The sequence below is a fragment of the Ovis canadensis genome, chromosome 19 (genome assembly GCF_042477335.2).
Source record: "Ovis canadensis isolate MfBH-ARS-UI-01 breed Bighorn chromosome 19, ARS-UI_OviCan_v2, whole genome shotgun sequence".
Taxonomy (NCBI): domain Eukaryota; kingdom Metazoa; phylum Chordata; class Mammalia; order Artiodactyla; family Bovidae; genus Ovis; species Ovis canadensis.
The window spans coordinates 24,979,370-24,998,748 of record NC_091263.1 but is presented as its reverse complement, the minus strand read 5'-3'; the positions used below and the strand labels follow the sequence as shown (position 1 = coordinate 24,998,748).

Genomic DNA, 19,379 nt, shown 5'->3' with positions numbered 1-19,379 from the left:
ATTAAGTTCTTTAAAATGGAAGAAAAAGAGGAATGAAGTTCTGACACTTGCTACAACATGGATGAATCTTGAAGACATTACGCCAAGGAACCAGAAACAAGAGGACAAATATTGTATAATTCCAATCATATGAAATATCTAGAATTAGACAAATTCATAGGGACATAAAGTAAATTAGAGGTTACCAGCAGCTGAAAGAGCGGGCAAAGGAGTTATTGCTTAATGGTTACAGAACTTCTGTCTGGGGTGATGAAAAGATTTTTGAAATAGACAGTGGGATGGTTACACATATTTTGACCACAGCTTAAAAATTAGTCATGTAAAAACCATTGAATTGGTATGCTTCAAATGAGTGAATTACATGTTATGTGAATTATATCTCAATAAAGCTAGTGTTAAAAAAAAAAAGAAATCCAAACATTCTAGCAGTGAAAAACGGTAAACAGCCATAGTTTCCTTTTGTCCTTAGTATTACAAATAGGTTTGCACACAGAATATGTTTACATGCAAACTCTGCTCAACATGACAGTCTCCACACGTTTCATTTGCTAGACTCTAACTCCTACAAAAGATCAGTTTCTATGCTTGTCATTGAGTCTGACTTTAATTTATTTTGTCTTGGCTGTGTCGGGTCTCCTTTGTGGCATGAGGGATCTCTGATCTCTGTTGTGCTTGTAGGACCTTTCTTAAGTTGCAGCGCGTGTGAATGCTTAGTTGTGGCGTATGGGATCTAGCTCCCTGACCAGGGATGGAACCCAGGCCCCCTGCCCTGGGAGTGCAGAGTCTTAGCCACTGGACCGCCAGGGAAGTCACTGTCAATGATTCTCCAGATTTAAGAGAATTGTGTAAGATGAGTATGAATTTTGAGGGGGTCCTGAATCTCAAAAGAAACCAACGAATTTTAGAACCAGAAAGACTTTCAGATCATCAGGTTCAAAAATAAGCAACATTCTGATGACTGACACTTGAAGGGAAGTGCAGACAACATGCTTTCTTCATCATTTCAGCTCTACAACAAGGAAAGGAGTAATATTCCAGGCTTCAGTGATGCCGTAATCAGACTGCCTGCAGACCCTTCAAGACCCTTCTACTTCTCAGAAACACTCACTGTAACACTCACGAAACTGACTGTGGTAAGGCGGCATAACTGGCTTTCATCCTTCCCTGTCCTCCCTTTCAGAGGCTAGCTGCCTAAGGGTCCCCCAATTTGATACACTCTGTGCTTTTAGGTAATTTTCACTGACAGGCAACTCTCCAACTGCATTTTCCCCAAACCTGTGGGACAATCAAAGTCACACAAGCAAGAAAGGTAATAAGCATCCAGATGGGCCTCCTGACACCCCAGAGAACCTGTTGGGACCTCCCCCAACACCTGCTCTCACGAGCGCCGTGACAGATGTGCCCTCCCGAGAGAGCAGCAACACACCTACCACAGCACAGCAGGACTTCTAGATCCATCCACACTCGTCCTTCACAGAGAAGTCTCCAAACATTTCAACATTTTCAAAAATCCACACAGGTTTTACAAGATAAAAAGAGTCCTGGAGATAGATGGTGATGACGGTTGCACACGTGACTGTACTTAAACCCACAGAACTGCACACTTAAAAATGGTTACAGTGGTCAATTTTATGAGTATTTTATAACAATTTTTTAAACGCACTCAGTTCCACATGTTGGCACACAAATTATTCAGTGTGCAGAACATAATCATGCCCCTTTTTCCTTTTCTCCTCCTTTCTTCTAGTTGTCTGATCTGGTGCCAACTGAGAAGCATGGAAACTTGAAAGAAAATAAGCAGGTGGAAAAAGAAGCTATTTTTGTTTATTTATGGCATGCCTTATCTACCTCAAAAAACAGTTTGAAGTGAGGAAAGACAAATTAAACTCTTATGATTAAACTTTCAAAAAAAGATTAAGCTATTTGCCATTTTCAGTTGTTACGAGGGTTGTTAGTTTTTATTCCTAACCCAAGGCGTGTGTGTGTGTGTGTGTGTGTGTGTGTGTGTGTGTGTGAAAGGATGATCCTATCAGAGAAAATAAAGATTGGGGACTATCTATGAATGCCAACTGTCCAATGTACGAATGGACAATGGAACTGGCTATGAAAACTTGAAAGAGAAAAAAGAATCATAAAGGATATATGAAAGAATTATTAACACTGCTAAACCTATTTCCTCTAAAGTTTCACAACAACTGCATCACACGTTAGGCATTCATTCTTGCAAATAAAGTCTTGAATCTTAAAAGTAAAAACTAGTCCTTTTAAATTTCAAGGTTTAAGCTGACCAGATCATTAGAGTTGGAATATTCATGTTCAGAGTTCGGAAGACAGAAATGAAAACTAGGAATAGTGGCCTCTAATAATTATTGTAACTTTAAATATAATAACTGGATTAAACTTAGTTATTTCATAGCTAATAAAGTAATAAGGTACAAGGAGGAAACAATCTGTAAGTAGTAAAAAACTGATCATCCAGAATGTGTTCTTCTGTGTACTTTGCTTCATGGTTCCCATGACTGGCCCATACATGAAGGAGTATGTCTGTGTATCTGTATGCGTGTGAGCACATGCCTGTGTATCTGTGTGTGTGTGTATTTAAATACAAACTTATAAGCTCACCCTCATAGATTCAGATTTAGCAAGTATGGGGTAAGGCCTTGTAATCTGTATACTGAAAAAGCAACCTGAGAGATTCTGATGATCAACCATGTTTTAGAGTTCAGTTCAGTTCAGCTCAGTCGCTCAGTCATGTCCGACTCTTTGCGACCCCATGAATCGCAGCACGCCAGGCCTCCCTGTCCATCACCATCTCCCGGAGTTCACTCAGACTCACGTCCATTAAGTCAGTGATGCCATCCAGCCATCTAATCCTCTGTTGTCCCCTTCTCCTCCTGCCCCTAATCCCTCTCAGCATCAAAGTCTTTTCCAATGAGTCAACTCTTTGCATGAGGTGGCCAAAGGACTGAAGTTTCAGCTTTAGCATCATTCCTTCCAAAGAAATCCCAGGGTTGATCTCCTTCAGAATGGACTGGTTGGAGAATATTTTACTTCTCACTTCCTATTTCAACTTATTAAGAAGCAACAAAATAGCCTACTGCAAGTCTAACACCATGGTAAAGTTCATATGCACTATTTACACGTGACAACAGTTCTGTAACACAGGAAAGGAAAGTGAAGTCGCCCAGCCATGTCCGACTCTTTGCAACCCCATGGACTGTAGCCCACCAGGCTCCTCCGTCCATGGGGTTCTCCAGGCAAGAATACTGGGGTGGGTTGCCATTTCTTTCTCCAGGGGATCTTCCCAACCCAGGGATCAAACCCAGGTCTCCCGCATTGCAGGCAGATGCTTTAACCTCTGAGCCACCTGGGAAGCCCCTATTATTCCCATTTTACAGTTGAGGAAACTTAAGTCCACAGTAGTTACTTAACAAGATTACTTAACCAGCAATGAGTACAGCCAGAATTCAAAGCCATGCTTGTAACTCTCCAAAGCCCAGCTCTTCTGGAAGTAGTATGATTTGGAAGAATGAACAACAGCTTTAAAAGCCGAGTTTGAGTCCCAGTTTTGATACATTTCAGACATTAATCATTCAGTTTCATCTGTTTCCTCATTTGTAACTAAGGCTAATAACAACATCTATCCTGGGCTTTGGCCACCTCATGCGAAGAGTTGACTCACTGGAAAAGACTCAGATTCTGGGAGTGACTGGGGGCAGGAGGAGAAGGGGGTGACAGAGGATGAGATGGCTGGATGGCATCACCAACTCAATGGACCTGAGTTTGAGTGAACTCCGGGAGCTGGTGATGGACAGGGAGGCCTGGAGTACTGCGATTCATGGGGTGGCAAAGAGTCAGACACGACTGAGCGACTGGACTGAACTGAGTGATCCTGGGCTTAGCTGGTGGCTCAGTGGTAAAGAATCTACCTGCCAATGGAGGAGACAAGAGTTCAATCCCTGATTAGGGAAGACGCCACATACTGCGGAGCAACTAAGCCCACGTGCCACAACTTCTAAGCCTGTGCTCTAGAGCCTGCAAGCCGCAACTACTGAGCCCACGTGCTGCAACTACTTACGTCTGCATGGCCTAGAGCCTGCGCTCTGCGACAAGAGCCACCACCACGAGAAGCCCATGCGCCGCAACTAGAGAGCAGCCCCCACTCGCTGCAACTAGAGAAAAAGCCCTCGCAGCAACAAAGACCCAGCACAGTCAAACTAAATTAAAAAACTTTTTTTTAATGAAGATTGTCTGTCCACTTGAAATGGCAGCCTTTAAAAAAAATTCTATCCTAACTTATAGGGTTATTTTGAGAATCAAGATGTGATCTGATTTAAAATCATGAAAAGGTACAGAAAAACAAACTATTAATGGAGAAGATGGAGAACACTAAAAACAGCATGGCACAGACTTCATTTGAATTTGTTATCTGAATCCAAGTTCTGCTATTTCCTAGCTGTGTGACCTTAGGGAAGTTACTTGTCTTTTCTGTGCAATCATTTCTTCATCTGTAAAATGAAGATTGTAATAGAACCAATTTCAGAATTCTGTGGCGATTAAATGAATTCAGTTCAATTCAGTTGGTCAGTTGTGTCCGACTCTTTGCGACCCCATGGACTGCAGCATGCCAGGCATCCCTGTCCATTGCCAGCTCCTGGAGCTTACTCAAACTCATGTCCATTGAGTTGGAGATGCCATCCAACCATCTCATCCTGTAGTCCCCTTCTCCTCCCACCTTCAATCTTGCCCAGCATCAGGGGCTTTTCAAATGAGTCAGTTCTTCGCATCAGGTGGCCAAAATATTAGAGTTTCAGCTTCAGCATCAGTCCTTCCAATGAATATTCAGGACTGATCTCCTTTAGGATGGACTGGTTGGATCGCCTTGTAGTCCAAGGGACTCTTAAGAGTCTTCTCCAACACCATAGTTCAAAATCATCAGTTCTTCAGTGCTCAGCTTTCTTTATAGTCCAACTATCACATCCATACATGACCACTGGAAAAACCATAGCCTTGACTAGACGGACCTTTGTTGGCAAAGTAATGTCTCTGCTTTTGAATATAGCGTCTAGGTTGGTCATCACTTTCCTTCCAAAGAGTAACCGTCTTTTAATTTCATGGCTGTAGTCACCATCTGCTGTGATTTTAGGGCCCCCCAAAATAAAGTTCATTTTAAATGCTTAGAAAAGTATTTGTCACATAGTAAGCACTCGAGGGTTAGATGCTTGAGTGATACCCAATTTTGTAAATGAAGCATCATATCCAAAAAAAGAGTTAAAATACATAGTGACAGTTCAAAAAGAGCCTAAAACATACTGGGATTTCCTCCCTTTATAGAAATCTGGGTATGTAAATCCCTCCAATTTGGGGATCAAATATTCTGAGTAGTTTCAATTTTCAACTAAACTATGTGGCTTCCAAAATATTTCATTCAAGTAAATTCTTAAGATCACTGTAAAGTGTTAGCCAATGCTTCATTTTAAAATACCTTTTCCCTTTTTATCTAAAACTATCTCACCAATTAAAAAAAATAATTTTGTTAAGGTATTATCACAGTTCTATCATCAGCTTTTAGAGAACTTCCCTCTGCCTCAAATATCCTCCCTACAAAATTTGACTTTTAATTCAAAAGCTGAGTAGCTTACAAAAGGAAAAACCTAACAATGAGCTAAATCCAAAAAAAGTCCATGTGATATGTCAAAAGGAAACAGCACTAGTTTTACATGAGTTATTTACTAAGAATAACAAAGAGGAAGTGATGAGGGAACAATTCGCACCCAAGGAATACAATCTGAAAATGCTCTAAGTGCTTCTTCTGCCAAGGCAGTATATGATCAGGTCTGCAACTGCAGACAGAGTCTGAAATCAAGTTGGCTCCTCACTGAGAAATCACAGCTGGGAGTTATCTGACATGTCCAATACGCAACAGGAAATGCTGCCAGAGATCTAATAGGTGACACTCCTTTCCTTTTTGTCCTTTTTTCTGAGTTGTCAACAAACCAAAACAAAAATGCTCCAGAAGCTCTATTACTAGCTAAAAGTTAAACACAAAAATTCCATTGCAGTTATTTAAAAAACTGCTAAGACGCTGAATCTGAGCAGACACCAAATAAGGTCTGTTTCTGTCAACAATTATACAGTGCTTCCTGGAATATATTAACAGTAGAGTCCAAATGAGCATTTCTATAATAGAGCTGTCTATCATATCTTCAACATTCTAATTACCTTAAGCTTCAATAATGAAGATTAATTATAAATTTCAAAACATTAGGACAAGTCCCAGGAGGTCAACTAAACCACAAAAATAAAATGAAAAAATAATTTTAGATAACTTGAATAAATACCCAAGTAAAGAGACAGTAACTACATTTTATTCTAATACAGTATTTTGGAGGCTGTAGTTGACATCTAATTCACAGTAAACACTCTAAACTAGCTCAATGAATGAATCTCTGTATTTCTCCCCCAGCATCTTTACAACATTCTCTTTCGTGCATCTCAGTGGTGAGGGGGGTTTTCCAGACATACCTCTCTGGCAATGCTGCTCAGAGCTTCATCTTCTGCAGAAAATCGGTCTTTCACAGGTGTCCTCTTCCTTCCAGAACCAGGAGTCCCCATCTTGTCTTCTAAATAGTCTTTAAACAATGAAATGTGACTTCACTGTTTTCAGCCCTGAAATTAAAAAAAAACAGAATAATTTAGGATGTTTCTCTTTATATAGTTTTAATACTCATTTATACTTTTAACAACGAGAAACTATATTTATGTATCAATTACTGAAATCAGTCACCACTTTGTCTTCCACTATCAGTTTTTTCCCAAATAAATTTTAGAATATTTAAATTTATACTAATTACTAAACCTCCTATGCTTTTCACCATATTATCCACAGCAATCAATGAGAACGTATTACATTAGCTTCAGAAAACGCAAACAGCAATAATTTTACTTAACAGTTTAAAGTTACTAGAGCTATTTCTAAAATCTATTTCCATTCTAGAGAGAAAAAATCATTTCACAGAAGTCTTTCAGCCTAAGACTTTGAGAGCACATATTCAAGAAAGTTTAATACAGAGCCTTAAAGCTACAAAGGCAAGTTGGCTTTTAGTGTAAATCAAGAAACAATTCCACTTAAACCACTGTTGTGTAGTGGCTAAGTTGTGACCAACTCTGCAACCCCACAGACTACAGCGTGCCAGGTTCCTCTGTCAATGGGATTTTATCGGCAGAAATACTGGAGCGGGTTGCCATTTCCCTTTCCAGGAGCTACTCCCGAACCAGGGATCGAACCTGTGCCTCCTGCATTGGCAGGTGGATTCTTTACCACTGAGCCACCAGGGAAGTTACCACATTAAAAAAAAAAAATGTTTATTATTCTGCAATTAGCAATAAACAACAACATCTGTTGTTCAGTCTTTAAGCCGGGTCCAACTCTTTGCGATTCCATGGACTGCAGCGTGCCAGGCTTCCCTGTCCTTCAATTTCTCCTGGAGTTTGCTCAAACTCATGTCCATTGAGTCAGTGATAACTATCTAACCATCTCATCCTCTGCTGCCTCCTCCTCCTTTTGCCTTCAATCCTTCCCGGGATCAGGGTCTTTCCCAATGAGTTGGCTCCTCGCATCAGGTGGCTAAAGTACTGAAGCTTCAGCATCAGTCCTTCCAGTGAATATTTAAGGTTGATTTCCTTTAGGATTAGTCTTCCCCGGTGGCTCAGATGGTAAAGCGTCTGCCTGCAATGCGGGAGACCCGGGTTTGATCCCTGGATTGGGAAGATCCCCTGGAGAAGGAAATGGCAACCCACTCCAGTCCTCTTGCCTGGAAAATTCCATGGACCGAGGAGCCTGGTAGGCTACAGTCCATGGGGTCACAGAGAGTAGGACACGACTGAGCAACTTCACTTTCACTTCCTTTAGGATTGACTGGCTTGATCTCCCTGCTGTCCAAGGGACTCTCAAGAGTCTTCCCCAGCACCATAGTTCAAAAGCATCAATTCTTCAGTGCTCAGCCTTCTTTACAGTCCAACTCTCACATCTGTATATGACTACTGGAAAAATCGTAGTTTTGACTATATGGACCTTTTTCAGCAAGATGCTGCTTTTCAATACATTGCCTATGTTTGTCATAGCTTTCCTTCCAAGGAGCAAGCGTCTTTTAATTCTGTGGCTGAACCCACTGTCTGCAGTGATTCTGGAGCCCAAGAAAATAAAGTCTGTCACTATTTCCAATTTTTCCCCTTCTATTTGCCATGAAGTGATGGGACCAGATGCCATGATCTTAGTTTTCTGAATGCTGAGTTTTAAGCCAGCTTTTTCACCTTTGCCCTTCATGGATCACAGTCTTGTGGCAAAGGGGCTTGTGTAACTCAGTGAAACTATGAGCCATGCCGTGGAGGGCCACCCAAGACGGATGGATCATAGTTGAGAGTTCTGACAAAACGTGGTCAACTGGAGGAGAGAATGGCAAACCACTCCAGTGTTCTTGGCTTGAGAACAAGCCCATGAACAGTATGACAACCAACGTCTAGGGCAACAAATCCTGAATGCCTGCTATTGCCAGGTAGGTACTATGGGAGGTATTAAAAATACAGTGATGAACAAAACAGTGATGAGATAGGCCAATGACTAAGAATATGTCTATGGGTCTATTATTATTGTTATTATAAAACAGATGTATTTTTACAAAGGAGAGAAGAAAAAAGTCATCTGCTAGGATTAAATAACAAGGACGATAAAGACCATCTAATCTTTCTAGCACAGGGTATCTGAAATTAAAGACACTAGTGAGAGAATGCATCCCAAATTACATGAGTCCTTCTCTCCTATACACATTCCTGGGCATGTAGCTTTTTAAATGAAATATCCATTCGTTTTTTCCTAGCTTTAACAAAATAAACTGGCGAGGGACTTCCCTGGTGGTTCACAGTGGTTAAGAATCAGCCTTCTAGAATGCAGAGGTCACAAGTTTGAGCCCTGGTTGGAGGACTGGGATCCCACAAGCCATGGGACAACTAAGCTCATGAGCCACACTATTGAAGCCCCCAGGGTGTAACTAGAGAGCCTGTGCACAGCAACAGAAGATCCCGCGTGCTACAGCCAAGGCCCGACACAAGTAAACAGAATAAATAACACATAAACCGGCAAAATTTCATTTGACGAGAAGCCACAAAGAAAATCTCAAGTAAGTCTGTCCTAATAGAATACGCTACTGAATATATTAAAAGTATAAGTGACTTTAATGTATTGGAATGAACTTACTTGATCCAAGCAAAATAAAACAGAACTCATCAATTCATTCTGCCCAAAAAAGTTCTCTTTGCTGAAAATTCAGGCCATTCCTAGCTTAGCTGACTCCGTTTTTTTTTATTCCTACACATCTGGCCTGTTATGTTTGTCAATCAGAATGAAGACTGATAATAGTTTTATTATTCTGCCACAGAAAATATACCTCTACACAGGAAAGTTCATGCAGTCCATGGGGTCGCAAAGAGTCTGACATGACTGAGCGATTGAACTGATGTAAGAAAGGGAGCATTTAAATGGAAACAGAAGGGAAAAAAAATAAGAATGTATATCTGAAGGCAGCACCTGATTAAATCCTAGCCACAAATCAAGACAATTTCTGGAAAGCACAGACGATTTTTTTTCCCCCAGAAATCTGCCATCATTCTTAGCCTCAGCACCATTTTAAAGATCATTCACTTGTTTAATAGTAATACTGTATAAATACCAGTCAGCCACTGAGAGAAAAGCAGCATGCAACAGAAGGTTCCTTTTCAGACTGGAGTGACAATTTAGCTGATGCTCTGTGGGATCATCCAATATTTGCCCTTCAGCCGACTGTCCAAGGACTCACTGAAAGACATTTCACAGAAATGGGATACAAAACATAGGCATTTTCCAATTCCAGACATACAAAAATAGAGAAGAGAGAAAGATTTGGCTGGAACTGCAGCAAAGTTTAACAGTAGTTTTGTTAGAAGAGTGAGGTTTTTTCTTCTTGATTCTCTAAAATTTCAACAGCATTGGGGGGAAAGAGATGCATTTACAAATAAAAGCTTTCGTATCAGAGAATAAACTGGCCCCAAAGTGGATTGCACCCAAATCAGGCCCAATATGCTACCCAGCTGAGATACGCTATCTGACACCAACACCAGTGGCATGCTTTTGAATACAGGATTTCTTTCTCCTGTTTTCCTATAATCCATTTTCCTTCTTTCTCAACTAAGACTCTGCCTTAGACCTTAGAGCTGCCAGGATATTCCTTAGCACACAGATTTACATACTTATCTCTTCTAGGGGGCTTCCCTGGTGGCTCAGTGGTAAAGAATCTGCCTGCCAATGCAGGGGACATGGGTTCGAGCCCTGATCCAGGAAGATCCCCACGTGCCATGGAGTAACTAAGCCTGCGCGTAACTGCTGAAGCCCAAGCGCCCTACAGCCTGCGCTCTGCAACAAGGAAATCCACTGCAACGAGAAGCCAGTGCACTGCAACAAAGACCCACACCGCCAAAAACACATTACATAAGCCAAAGTTTTAAAAGAATGACCTTTTCTTACAAATGCCTAAAAACCAAACCTGTTTCAACAAGCTCCAGGCTAAGCCACCCTGAGAGGAAGTCGCCAGCGAAAAGGACAGGCGCAGGATCACAGGGAGGAAGCGGAGACGACTTCCTGTCTCCCGTGTCCTCTGAGAGCCATCTACGAGGGCTCCCAGGCGTTCTCATGCACAGCTGGCCAGATCCCGCCACCTTTTTCATCTGCACGCGAGGCAGATCAGTCATTACCTATTTCAAAAAAACAACTGAGGGCTTTTGAAAAAATTACTTCATTTGTATTCTGCAAGGAGACATCCTTACTGACATCAGAAAAATGTAAGGTTTTCAGTTCCAATGCAACCATCTTCTAATAACTCTGGAAGAGTCTACATCACCGACAGGGGGAAGCCTTAAAAGAAATAAGGATTCTGGCATAGACAATAGAAAACTACTTTTCAATGAAATGACAAAATTAAAGATAGACTCGAAGGTGACCTCAAATAAATTATTTCCAGTTTCTGATTCTAAAGGATTCTAAAGTAAATTTCTATTCCAAGGAGGTTTTCTCAAGAACAGTTTTCTTTGGGAGCCATGTTAATTTCTTCCAGCTTTTCCTTAGTGCTATCAACCAAACCCAGAGCTAAACGTTTACACCCCCTGACAAGAACAAAACTGCCTGCATTTTTGTGAACTCCTTTATCCAATGTCCAGTTGATCTTCTCCAGATGGTTTTGTCACTAAGTATTTGTCTACCTAAAGGAAAGAAAGGGTGCTGTGAAATATAAACCTTCCAAAACAGATATATCAATAAGGCTTTCTTTTCTCCAATAAGCTTCTCATGCAATACATTTCTGAAAAACAGGCGTTTTGCCACATTAAGTGCATTTCAATCATGATACAGTTCACTTTTATGAGAACAGAGTATCAGTGTGTCATATGCTAAATATAGCACACTTAGTTCTGGATCCTGATGGCTGCAGTTCCCTTATATCATAAGTATTATATTTCATCATAGAGAATTCAACATACTGGCATTGTCTTTCGTGTCAGCATTGTCATTACAGGTAACCCAAGTCCATACAATAAAACATTTGGTAGTTACTTATAAGCAAATCCCAAGATCCAGAATGGCACCTGAACTGACATTGGAGCGACTGGAGCTGCTGCCACTGGACAGGATTTAAAGCCAGAGGCCCCGAGCTGGCTGCGTGACCAGTTTCTGCTCTGCTCTTCCCACTGCCTACGCCTTCCTTTCTTCACCCAGAGAGCAGAAACAACAACTGTCCCCACTATCTGACACGGCTAATGCTGAGGCTCAAGTGAGTTAAGATAAATGCAAGCACTTAGCAGACAGAATGTTTCCAGTGTCTTGAACTAACTAGCTCTTTTACATATTTAGCTTATGAAGCTGACAGAAGGGCATTCTAGCCTTTCTTTAGAATTTTTTATTTTTAACTAGACAAAAGTATCCTCAAAATTGCTTCTACCAGTATGCTTCTTGTGATATCACTGGCCATGCTAAAAAACATTTTAAGGTACTCTGTGGTATTCAAAGTCTTTTTTGGAAAATCTGAATGAATACACAAGTTCAGAGGTATAACTGTATAATGTGTGTTGGTCACCTTATTAGAACACAAAACGACTTAGAAAGACAAAGGTCATTAAATGGTACACTTAAGATCTGTGCATATATCTCTATGCACCACCTCAAAAGAAAAGGACCTTCAAACAAATACTGACCTCTAGTCAATGATGCACATACTGAAACATTTAGAGTTGAAATGTACTGATGCTGCTGCTAAGTCGCTTCAGTCGTGTCCGACTCTGTGCACCCTCATAAGACGGCAGCCCACCAGGCTCCGTCGTCCCTGGGATTCTCCAGGCAGGAACACTGGAGAGGGTTGCCATTTCCTTCTCCAATGCATGAAAGTGAAACGTGAAAGTGAAGTCACTAAGTCGTGTCCAACTCTCAGCGACCCCATGGACTGCAGCCCCCCAGGCTCCTCCGTCCATGGGATTTTCCCGGCAAGAGTCCTGGAGTGGGGTGCCATTGCCTTCTCCAGAAGTGTACTGATACCTTCTACTTATTTTGAAATGAATCCAAAAATAAGGAATAATGGATAGAGAGAAGAATGGATAAAGGACTATATGGGTGACAACATATAATAAAATATTAGTAGTAGAATCCAGGTGGTAGGTGTTCACAGACCTCTGTCAACTTTTTTTTCAGCTGTGCCATGCAGCTTGCGAGATCTTAGTTCCCTGACCAGAAATCAAACCTGGGCCCCTGCAGTGCAAGTGTGGAGTCCTAACTACTAGACCACCAGGGAGTTCCTCAACTTTTTTGTATGTTTGAGATTTTTTTTATAGTAAAGTGCTGGGAAAAAAGTAACTGTTTGACAAAGGTAGATGACTACATGAACAAAAGGCATAGTAACTGGGAATTGCAATTATAAAATCTTGCTTTGAAATAAAAAGGAAGGCAGAGGTAATCACAGTATAGAAGAATACCAATAGTTATGTATACATTAGAAAGATTATGGGAAAAGAAGAGAACATGAATTCCTGGACTAAAAGAGAAACAAAATGGAGGAGGGGGAAGGGCACAAAGAGCAGGGGGAGGAGAGGGGGAAAGGAAAACCAAGGAAGGAAGGGAGGGATTGCAAAGACATCAATTCTGAAATATCTAGATGAGACCATTACCCAGAACCCACAAAAGCAACAAAAGGAACACCCAGAACTTGAGGCAGAGTGAAAAATGAAAAATACATATATAAGGCAAAACTGGAGGGCCTGGTAGGACAAAGAGAGAGAGATGCTAAATATAAACTAAACCTCAGGGAAAGTATCAGAACCTATAGCGGTTAATCTAAACTCATCTTCTATAAACACAAGGCCTATAAAAGGCCAAAGACTCGCATAGTCACATCTCCTACTTCCACACTCAGTCGTCCCAAGAGCTGCCAAGAACGTCTTTTGAAGTCTAATATTTTGGATATGCAGTATTCTTATATACCCAATACAACCAATAATCGTTCCATTTCCTCTTCTCATAAGAGTACATGCCGGGGCGAACTTCCTTCCTTGCTAACAATGTTATTCAATAAGCGAACTCTAACGGGCTGTCTGTTCAACATGATTTATAATACTACATCATCAACTGTGCAGAGCCGAAATCAGGAAGATGTACTCTTACCAACTGCATTCTCAGTCTGCCCTAAGGAGTAACCCATGTTCGCTCTTACCAACAGTTGCATTCTCAGTTTGCCCTAAGAAGTAAACCATGTTCAAGTAGTACCATTTGAATGGACTCCTTTCCCCACACCTGTAATTATCTCAGAAATGTATGGTTGCATGTTCAGAGACTGAATGGGAAGGAGAGAGAAAATTACACACAATTGAAGATAGGTCCCTCTTAAAAGTGTGAAATAGAGCAGAAAACAAGAAAACAGCAGAAGTACTAGGGTTAAAAATAGAAGCTCAGGTGACCAAAAAAAACCCCAAACAAAAGTGATAAAATCCCAAACAAAGGTGATAAAACCCCAAACAAAGGAAAAATGTAGAAGTGTGAAACAAGGATATGATTTTCTAATGTAATATGAAGGAGATTCTAAAATTAGGAAATTTTAATAAAAGAAATCATATACCTTTAATTTTTCCCTTTTCAATGAAGATCTACTGAAAATTTGCAAGGCACTATGTACATACTAATCACTGCCTTGTAAGTGGAAGAAAGAGTACAATAGGAAAATTAATATCGTAAAGAGGTCAGAGAAAAGGTAGCTATACCATTTCTATGTATTCTTTCCTTTTTTAAAATCAAATAATTATTTTATTTATTGGCCACACTGCAGGGCATGTGAGAACTTAGTTCCCTGACCCATGCCTCATGCAGCGGAAGTGAGAGTCTTAACCACTGGACATCAGGGAAGTCCTGTCTACATACACTTTCACTATTCAGAGAATGGTGTTCTCTGAAGCACAGAGGTTTTTATTTTGAGGAAGTCAATTCATCTATTTTTTCCTTTGGTTGTAAGACTTTGACGGTGCATAGCTATGAAAGCACTGTCCACCCCAAGGTGACAAAGATTTACTCCATTTTCTTCTATGAGTTTTATAGCTTTAGCTTTTACATAATCCATTCTGAGTTAGTTTTTTATATGGTGTGACGCAGGGATCCAATTCATTCTTTTGCATGTGGATATCTACTTTTTCCAGTACCATTTGTTTAAAAGACAGTTCTTTCCCTCCTGAACTGTCTTGGTACCCTTGTTAAAAATCAACTAAATATAAGAGTAAAGGTTTATTTCTGGCCCCACAATTCCATTCCATTGATTAATATGTATATCCTTATGCCAGTATTACACTGTCTTGATTACTGTAGCTTTAGAGTACGTTTTAAAATTAGGAAGTATGAGCCCTCCAACTTTGTTCCTCTTTAAGACTGTATTGCCTATTCTGGGTCCCTTATCTTGCCATATAAATTTTAAGATGGGCATGACTATTTCTGCACCAAAAATTGAATTCTGCACTGTCCAAGATCAATTTGTACAGCAGTGTCATCTTAACAATATTAACATTTCAAAACATGAACATGGAATGTCTTGCCATTCATACAGATCTTTAATTTCTTTCTCTAATATTTTGTGATTTTCAGTGAACAAGTCTTGAACTATTTAAACATCTTTTCCCATCACAAGGGTCATTTTAAAGATCAAGTGGATATGTTGAGTATGTTTTTATAAACTGTAAAATGTTTCAGAAATACAAGGTGTAACTGATAAAAAAAAAAAATCTGAAATCACAATAGCAAAAGTGACAAAGCAAAACTCAGAAGTAAATCCCGTGGCGAAAGTTAATCTCGGTTGAGCCACAAGTGGGTGGGTAGGTGGGTGGGGAGCTGGGTATTTTCAAACACAAATCTAAACCTAAATCTAATCTAACACCAGACCTACATACTTTGTGAGAAGGCATTTTTCTCTATTTCCAATTAACTAGATATGTTCAGTTCAGTTGCTCAGTAATGTCCGACTCTTTGTGACCCCATTGACTGCAGCACACCAAGCCTCCCTGTCCATCACCAACTGTCGGAGTTTATGCAAACTCATGTCCATCGAGTTGGTGATGCCATCCAGTCATCTTATCCTCTGTTGTCCCCTTCGCCTCCCACCTTTAATCTTGCCCAGCATCAGGCTCTTTTCAAATGAGTCAGTTTTTAGCATCAGGTGGCCAAAGTACTGGAGTTTCAGGTTCAGCATCAGTCCTTCCAATGAATATTCAGGACTGATCTCCTTCAGAATGGACTGGTTGGATCTCCTTGCAGTCCAAGGGACTCTCAATAGTCTTCTCCAACACCACAGTTCAAAAGCATCAATTCTTCAATGCTCAGCTTTCTTTATAGTCCAACTTTCACATCCATACATGACTACTGGAAAAACCATAGCTTTGACTAGATGGACCTTTGTCAGCAAAGTAATGTCTCTTTTTACTATGCTGTCTAGGTTAGTCATAGCTTTTCTTCCAAGGAGCAAGCATCTTTTAATTTCATGGCTGCAAACACCATCTGCAGTGATTCCCGACCAAAGAAAATAAAGTCTCTCACCGTTTCCATTGTTCCCCCATCTATTTGCCATGAAGTGATGGGACCAGAGGCCATGATCTTCGTTTTCTGAATGTTGAGCTTTAAGCCAACTTTTTCACTCTCCTCTTTCACTTTCATCGAGAGGCTCTTTAGTTCTTCTTCACTTTCTGCCATAAGGGTAGTGTCATCTGTATATCTGAGGTTATTGATATTTCTGCCTGCAATCTTGATTCCAGTTTGTGCTTCATCCAGCCTGGCATTTCAGGGTGTTAAATAAGCAGGGTGACAATATACAGCATTGATGTACTCCTTTCCCGATTTGGAACCAGTCTGTTGTTTCATGTCTAGTTTTAACGTTTGCTTCTTCGCCTGCATACAGATTTCTCAAGAGGCAGGTCAGGTGGTCTAATATTCCCATCTCTTAAAGAATTTTCCACAGTTTGTTGTGATCCACACAGTCAAAGGCTTTGGCAGGGGAGGGAGGTGGGAAGGGGATTCAGGATGGGGAACACACATACACCTGTGGCAGATTCATGTTGCTGTTTGCCAAAACCAATACAATACTGTAAAGTAATTAGCCTCCAATTAAAATAAATAAATTTATATTATTTTAAAAAAGGCTTTGGCATGGTCAATAGAGCAGAAGTAGATGTTTTTCTGGAACTCTCTTGCTTTTTTGATGATCCAACGGATGTTGGCAATTTGATCTCTGGTTCCTCTGGCTTTTCTAAATCTACCTTGAACATCTGGAATTTCACAGTTCATGTATTGTTGAAGCCTAGCTTGGAGAATTTTGAGCATTCCTTTGCTAGTGTGTGAGATGAGTGCAATTGTGCGGTGGTTTGAACATTGTTTGGCATTGCCTTTCTTTGGGATTGGAATGAAAACTGACCTTTTCCAGTCCTGTGGCCACTGCTGAGTTTTCCAAATTTGTTGGCATATTGAGTGCAACGCTTTCAATAGCATCATCTCTTAGGATTTGAAATAGCTCAACTGGAATTCTATCACCTCCACTAGCCTTGTTCATAGTGATGCTTCCAAAGGCCCGCTTGACTTTGCATTCCAGGATGTCTGGCTCTATGTGAGTACTCACACCATTGCAGTTATCTGGGTCATGAAGATCTTTTTTTGTATAGTTCTTCTGTGTATTCTTTCCATCTCTTCTTAATATCTTCTGCTTCTGTTAGGTCCATATCATTTCTGTCCTTTATTGTGCCCATCTTTGCATGAAACGTTCCTTTGGTATCTCTAATTTTCTTGAAGAAGATCTCTAGTCTTTTCCATTTTATTTTCCTCTATTTCTTTGCACTGATCACTGAGGAAGGCTTTCTTATCTCTCCATGCTGTTCTTTGGAATTCTGCATTCAAATGGGTATATCTTTCCTCTTCTCCTTTGCCTTTCACTTCTCTTCCTTTCTCAGCTATTTGTAAGGTCTCCTCAGACAACCACTTTGCCCTTTTGTGTTGCTTTTTCTTGGGGACGGTCTTGATCACTGCCTCTTGTACAATGTCTCGGACCTCTGTCCACAGTTCTTCAGGCACTGTATCAGATCTTATCCTAGGTATGAAGCAACATTAAAAAGAACTACCTGTTCTCCTACTAAACTTACAAGGGTGTGTTTTCTTTCTGAAATATGTGTAATTATAACTGAAATACTTTCATGAAAAAAAGTAAAAATCAAAATATGATAGAAGAATAAGGTATCTGCCAATTAGAACAAAGAAGTAACCATTAACGTTACCAAGTCTTGGGTGAGACATCAGTGTTCAACTCTACATGTTTAGACCAGTGCAAAATTCTTTGAAACTCTGGGTTTCTCTTTAGATCCCTATTATTCTTCCACCATGCATTCACCCACTGGGGGAAAAATAGTGGTGACACAAAGTACTTTTATAGCAGAAACGAAGATGCCAACATTTCCCTTCTCTTGGGCCATGCTGGTCAGGTTTGTGTAGCTTAAACTTGTCTTGCTGCTGCTGCTAAGTCGCTTCAGTCGTGACCAACTCTGTGTGACCCCATAGACGGCAGCCCACCAGGCTCCGCCGTCCCTGGGATTCTCCAGGCAAGAACACCGGAGTGGGTTGCCATTTCCTTCTCCAATGCATGAAAAAATAATTCTCTGAAATGGTAGGCAAGGTACTGATTAGGCTCATAAAAGGAAGAAGTCAACAGATAAAATATGATGTAAGTACAGAGTTCGTGAGGGAAGGATTAGAGAAGAGAGCACAGCTGTGAGAGTCGGTGATCCATGTGCCACTCCAATCCAAAGACACAGGCAACGAGGGCCACTCCAGACACATTACTTCTGCTCATAAGAGATGCAATACCAACACTTGGTGGGCTCCTTTTTATAAAAATGAACAGACCCTCCCATGCCTGCTCATCCACTACCCCCAACCCCCCAACACACACGCTGACATTTGCACACACAAAGAAAAAGAAATCATTAATAAAATAACTTCTCTGGGACCTCCCTGGTGGTCCAGTGGCTAAGATTCCACTCTCCGACGCAGGGGGCCTGGGTCTGATCCCTGGTCAGGGAACTAGTCCCGCATGCCACAACCAAAGACCCCACATGCCGCAACTAAGATCCCACATGCTGCAACTTCACTGCAGCCAGACTAATTCTAGAAAGTAATGACTTTCCTGAAGTTAAGGCCATGAGTCACCAGATTCAAAAGGCCTACAGAATGCACAAGTCCTGAATCTACACCAAGGTATTTCACAGGGAATTCTTATAGTTAATTACAAGCATGGGAACAAAAATGATTTTACAAGTTTTCCAGGGATGAAAAGATCAGGTCACAGATAAAGGATTAACAATTAGAATGGTTTCAGTCTTCCGGGAACAAAAATAATTCTGGCAACAAGAAGACAACAGAGTGATGCCTTCACATTCCTGAAAGAAAATTACAGACCCCCGTGTGGCTTAAGCTCAGCCACACTGCTCTGTTCTCATGCACGGATGCTCGGCTGTGTGTGTGTGTGTGTGTTAGTCACTCAGTCATGCCCGACTTTTTGTGACCCATGGACTGTAGCCTGCCAGGCTCCTCTGTCCATGGGATTTTTCCAGGCAAGAATACTGGAGTAGGTTGCCATTTTCTCCCCCAGGGTCTATTCTCAAACTTGATTACAAAAGACTTCAGGCTACCCACGTTTTCAAAAAATTTATCATTTACACCCTATGTTAATAAGTTACTAAAGGTACCTCTCTAATAAAAGAGAAAATCAAAAAGGAGGAAACACAGCATACAGGAAATAAAT

At 40.8% G+C, this 19,379-nt stretch overlaps 1 protein-coding gene across 43 annotated transcripts in view; it reads right to left on the bottom strand.

Moving 5' to 3' along the window:
- LRRFIP2 (LRR binding FLII interacting protein 2) overlaps nucleotides 1-19,379 on the bottom strand; it is a 111,005-nt gene that overhangs the window by 78,769 nt on the left and 12,857 nt on the right. For 34 of the 43 annotated variants that reach the window (XM_069561244.1, XM_069561277.1, XM_069561286.1 and 31 more), the window contains exon 2: nucleotides 6,526-6,669. In XM_069561244.1, coding sequence (XP_069417345.1) covers nucleotides 6,526-6,615 — 90 coding nt within the window. In that variant the 5' untranslated portion in view covers nucleotides 6,616-6,669. Of the gene's footprint in view, nucleotides 1-6,525; nucleotides 6,670-9,725; nucleotides 10,896-19,379 lie in introns of those variants that run through there. The other 9 variants (XM_069561243.1, XM_069561252.1, XM_070289383.1 and 6 more) reach the window with 1 other exon arrangement.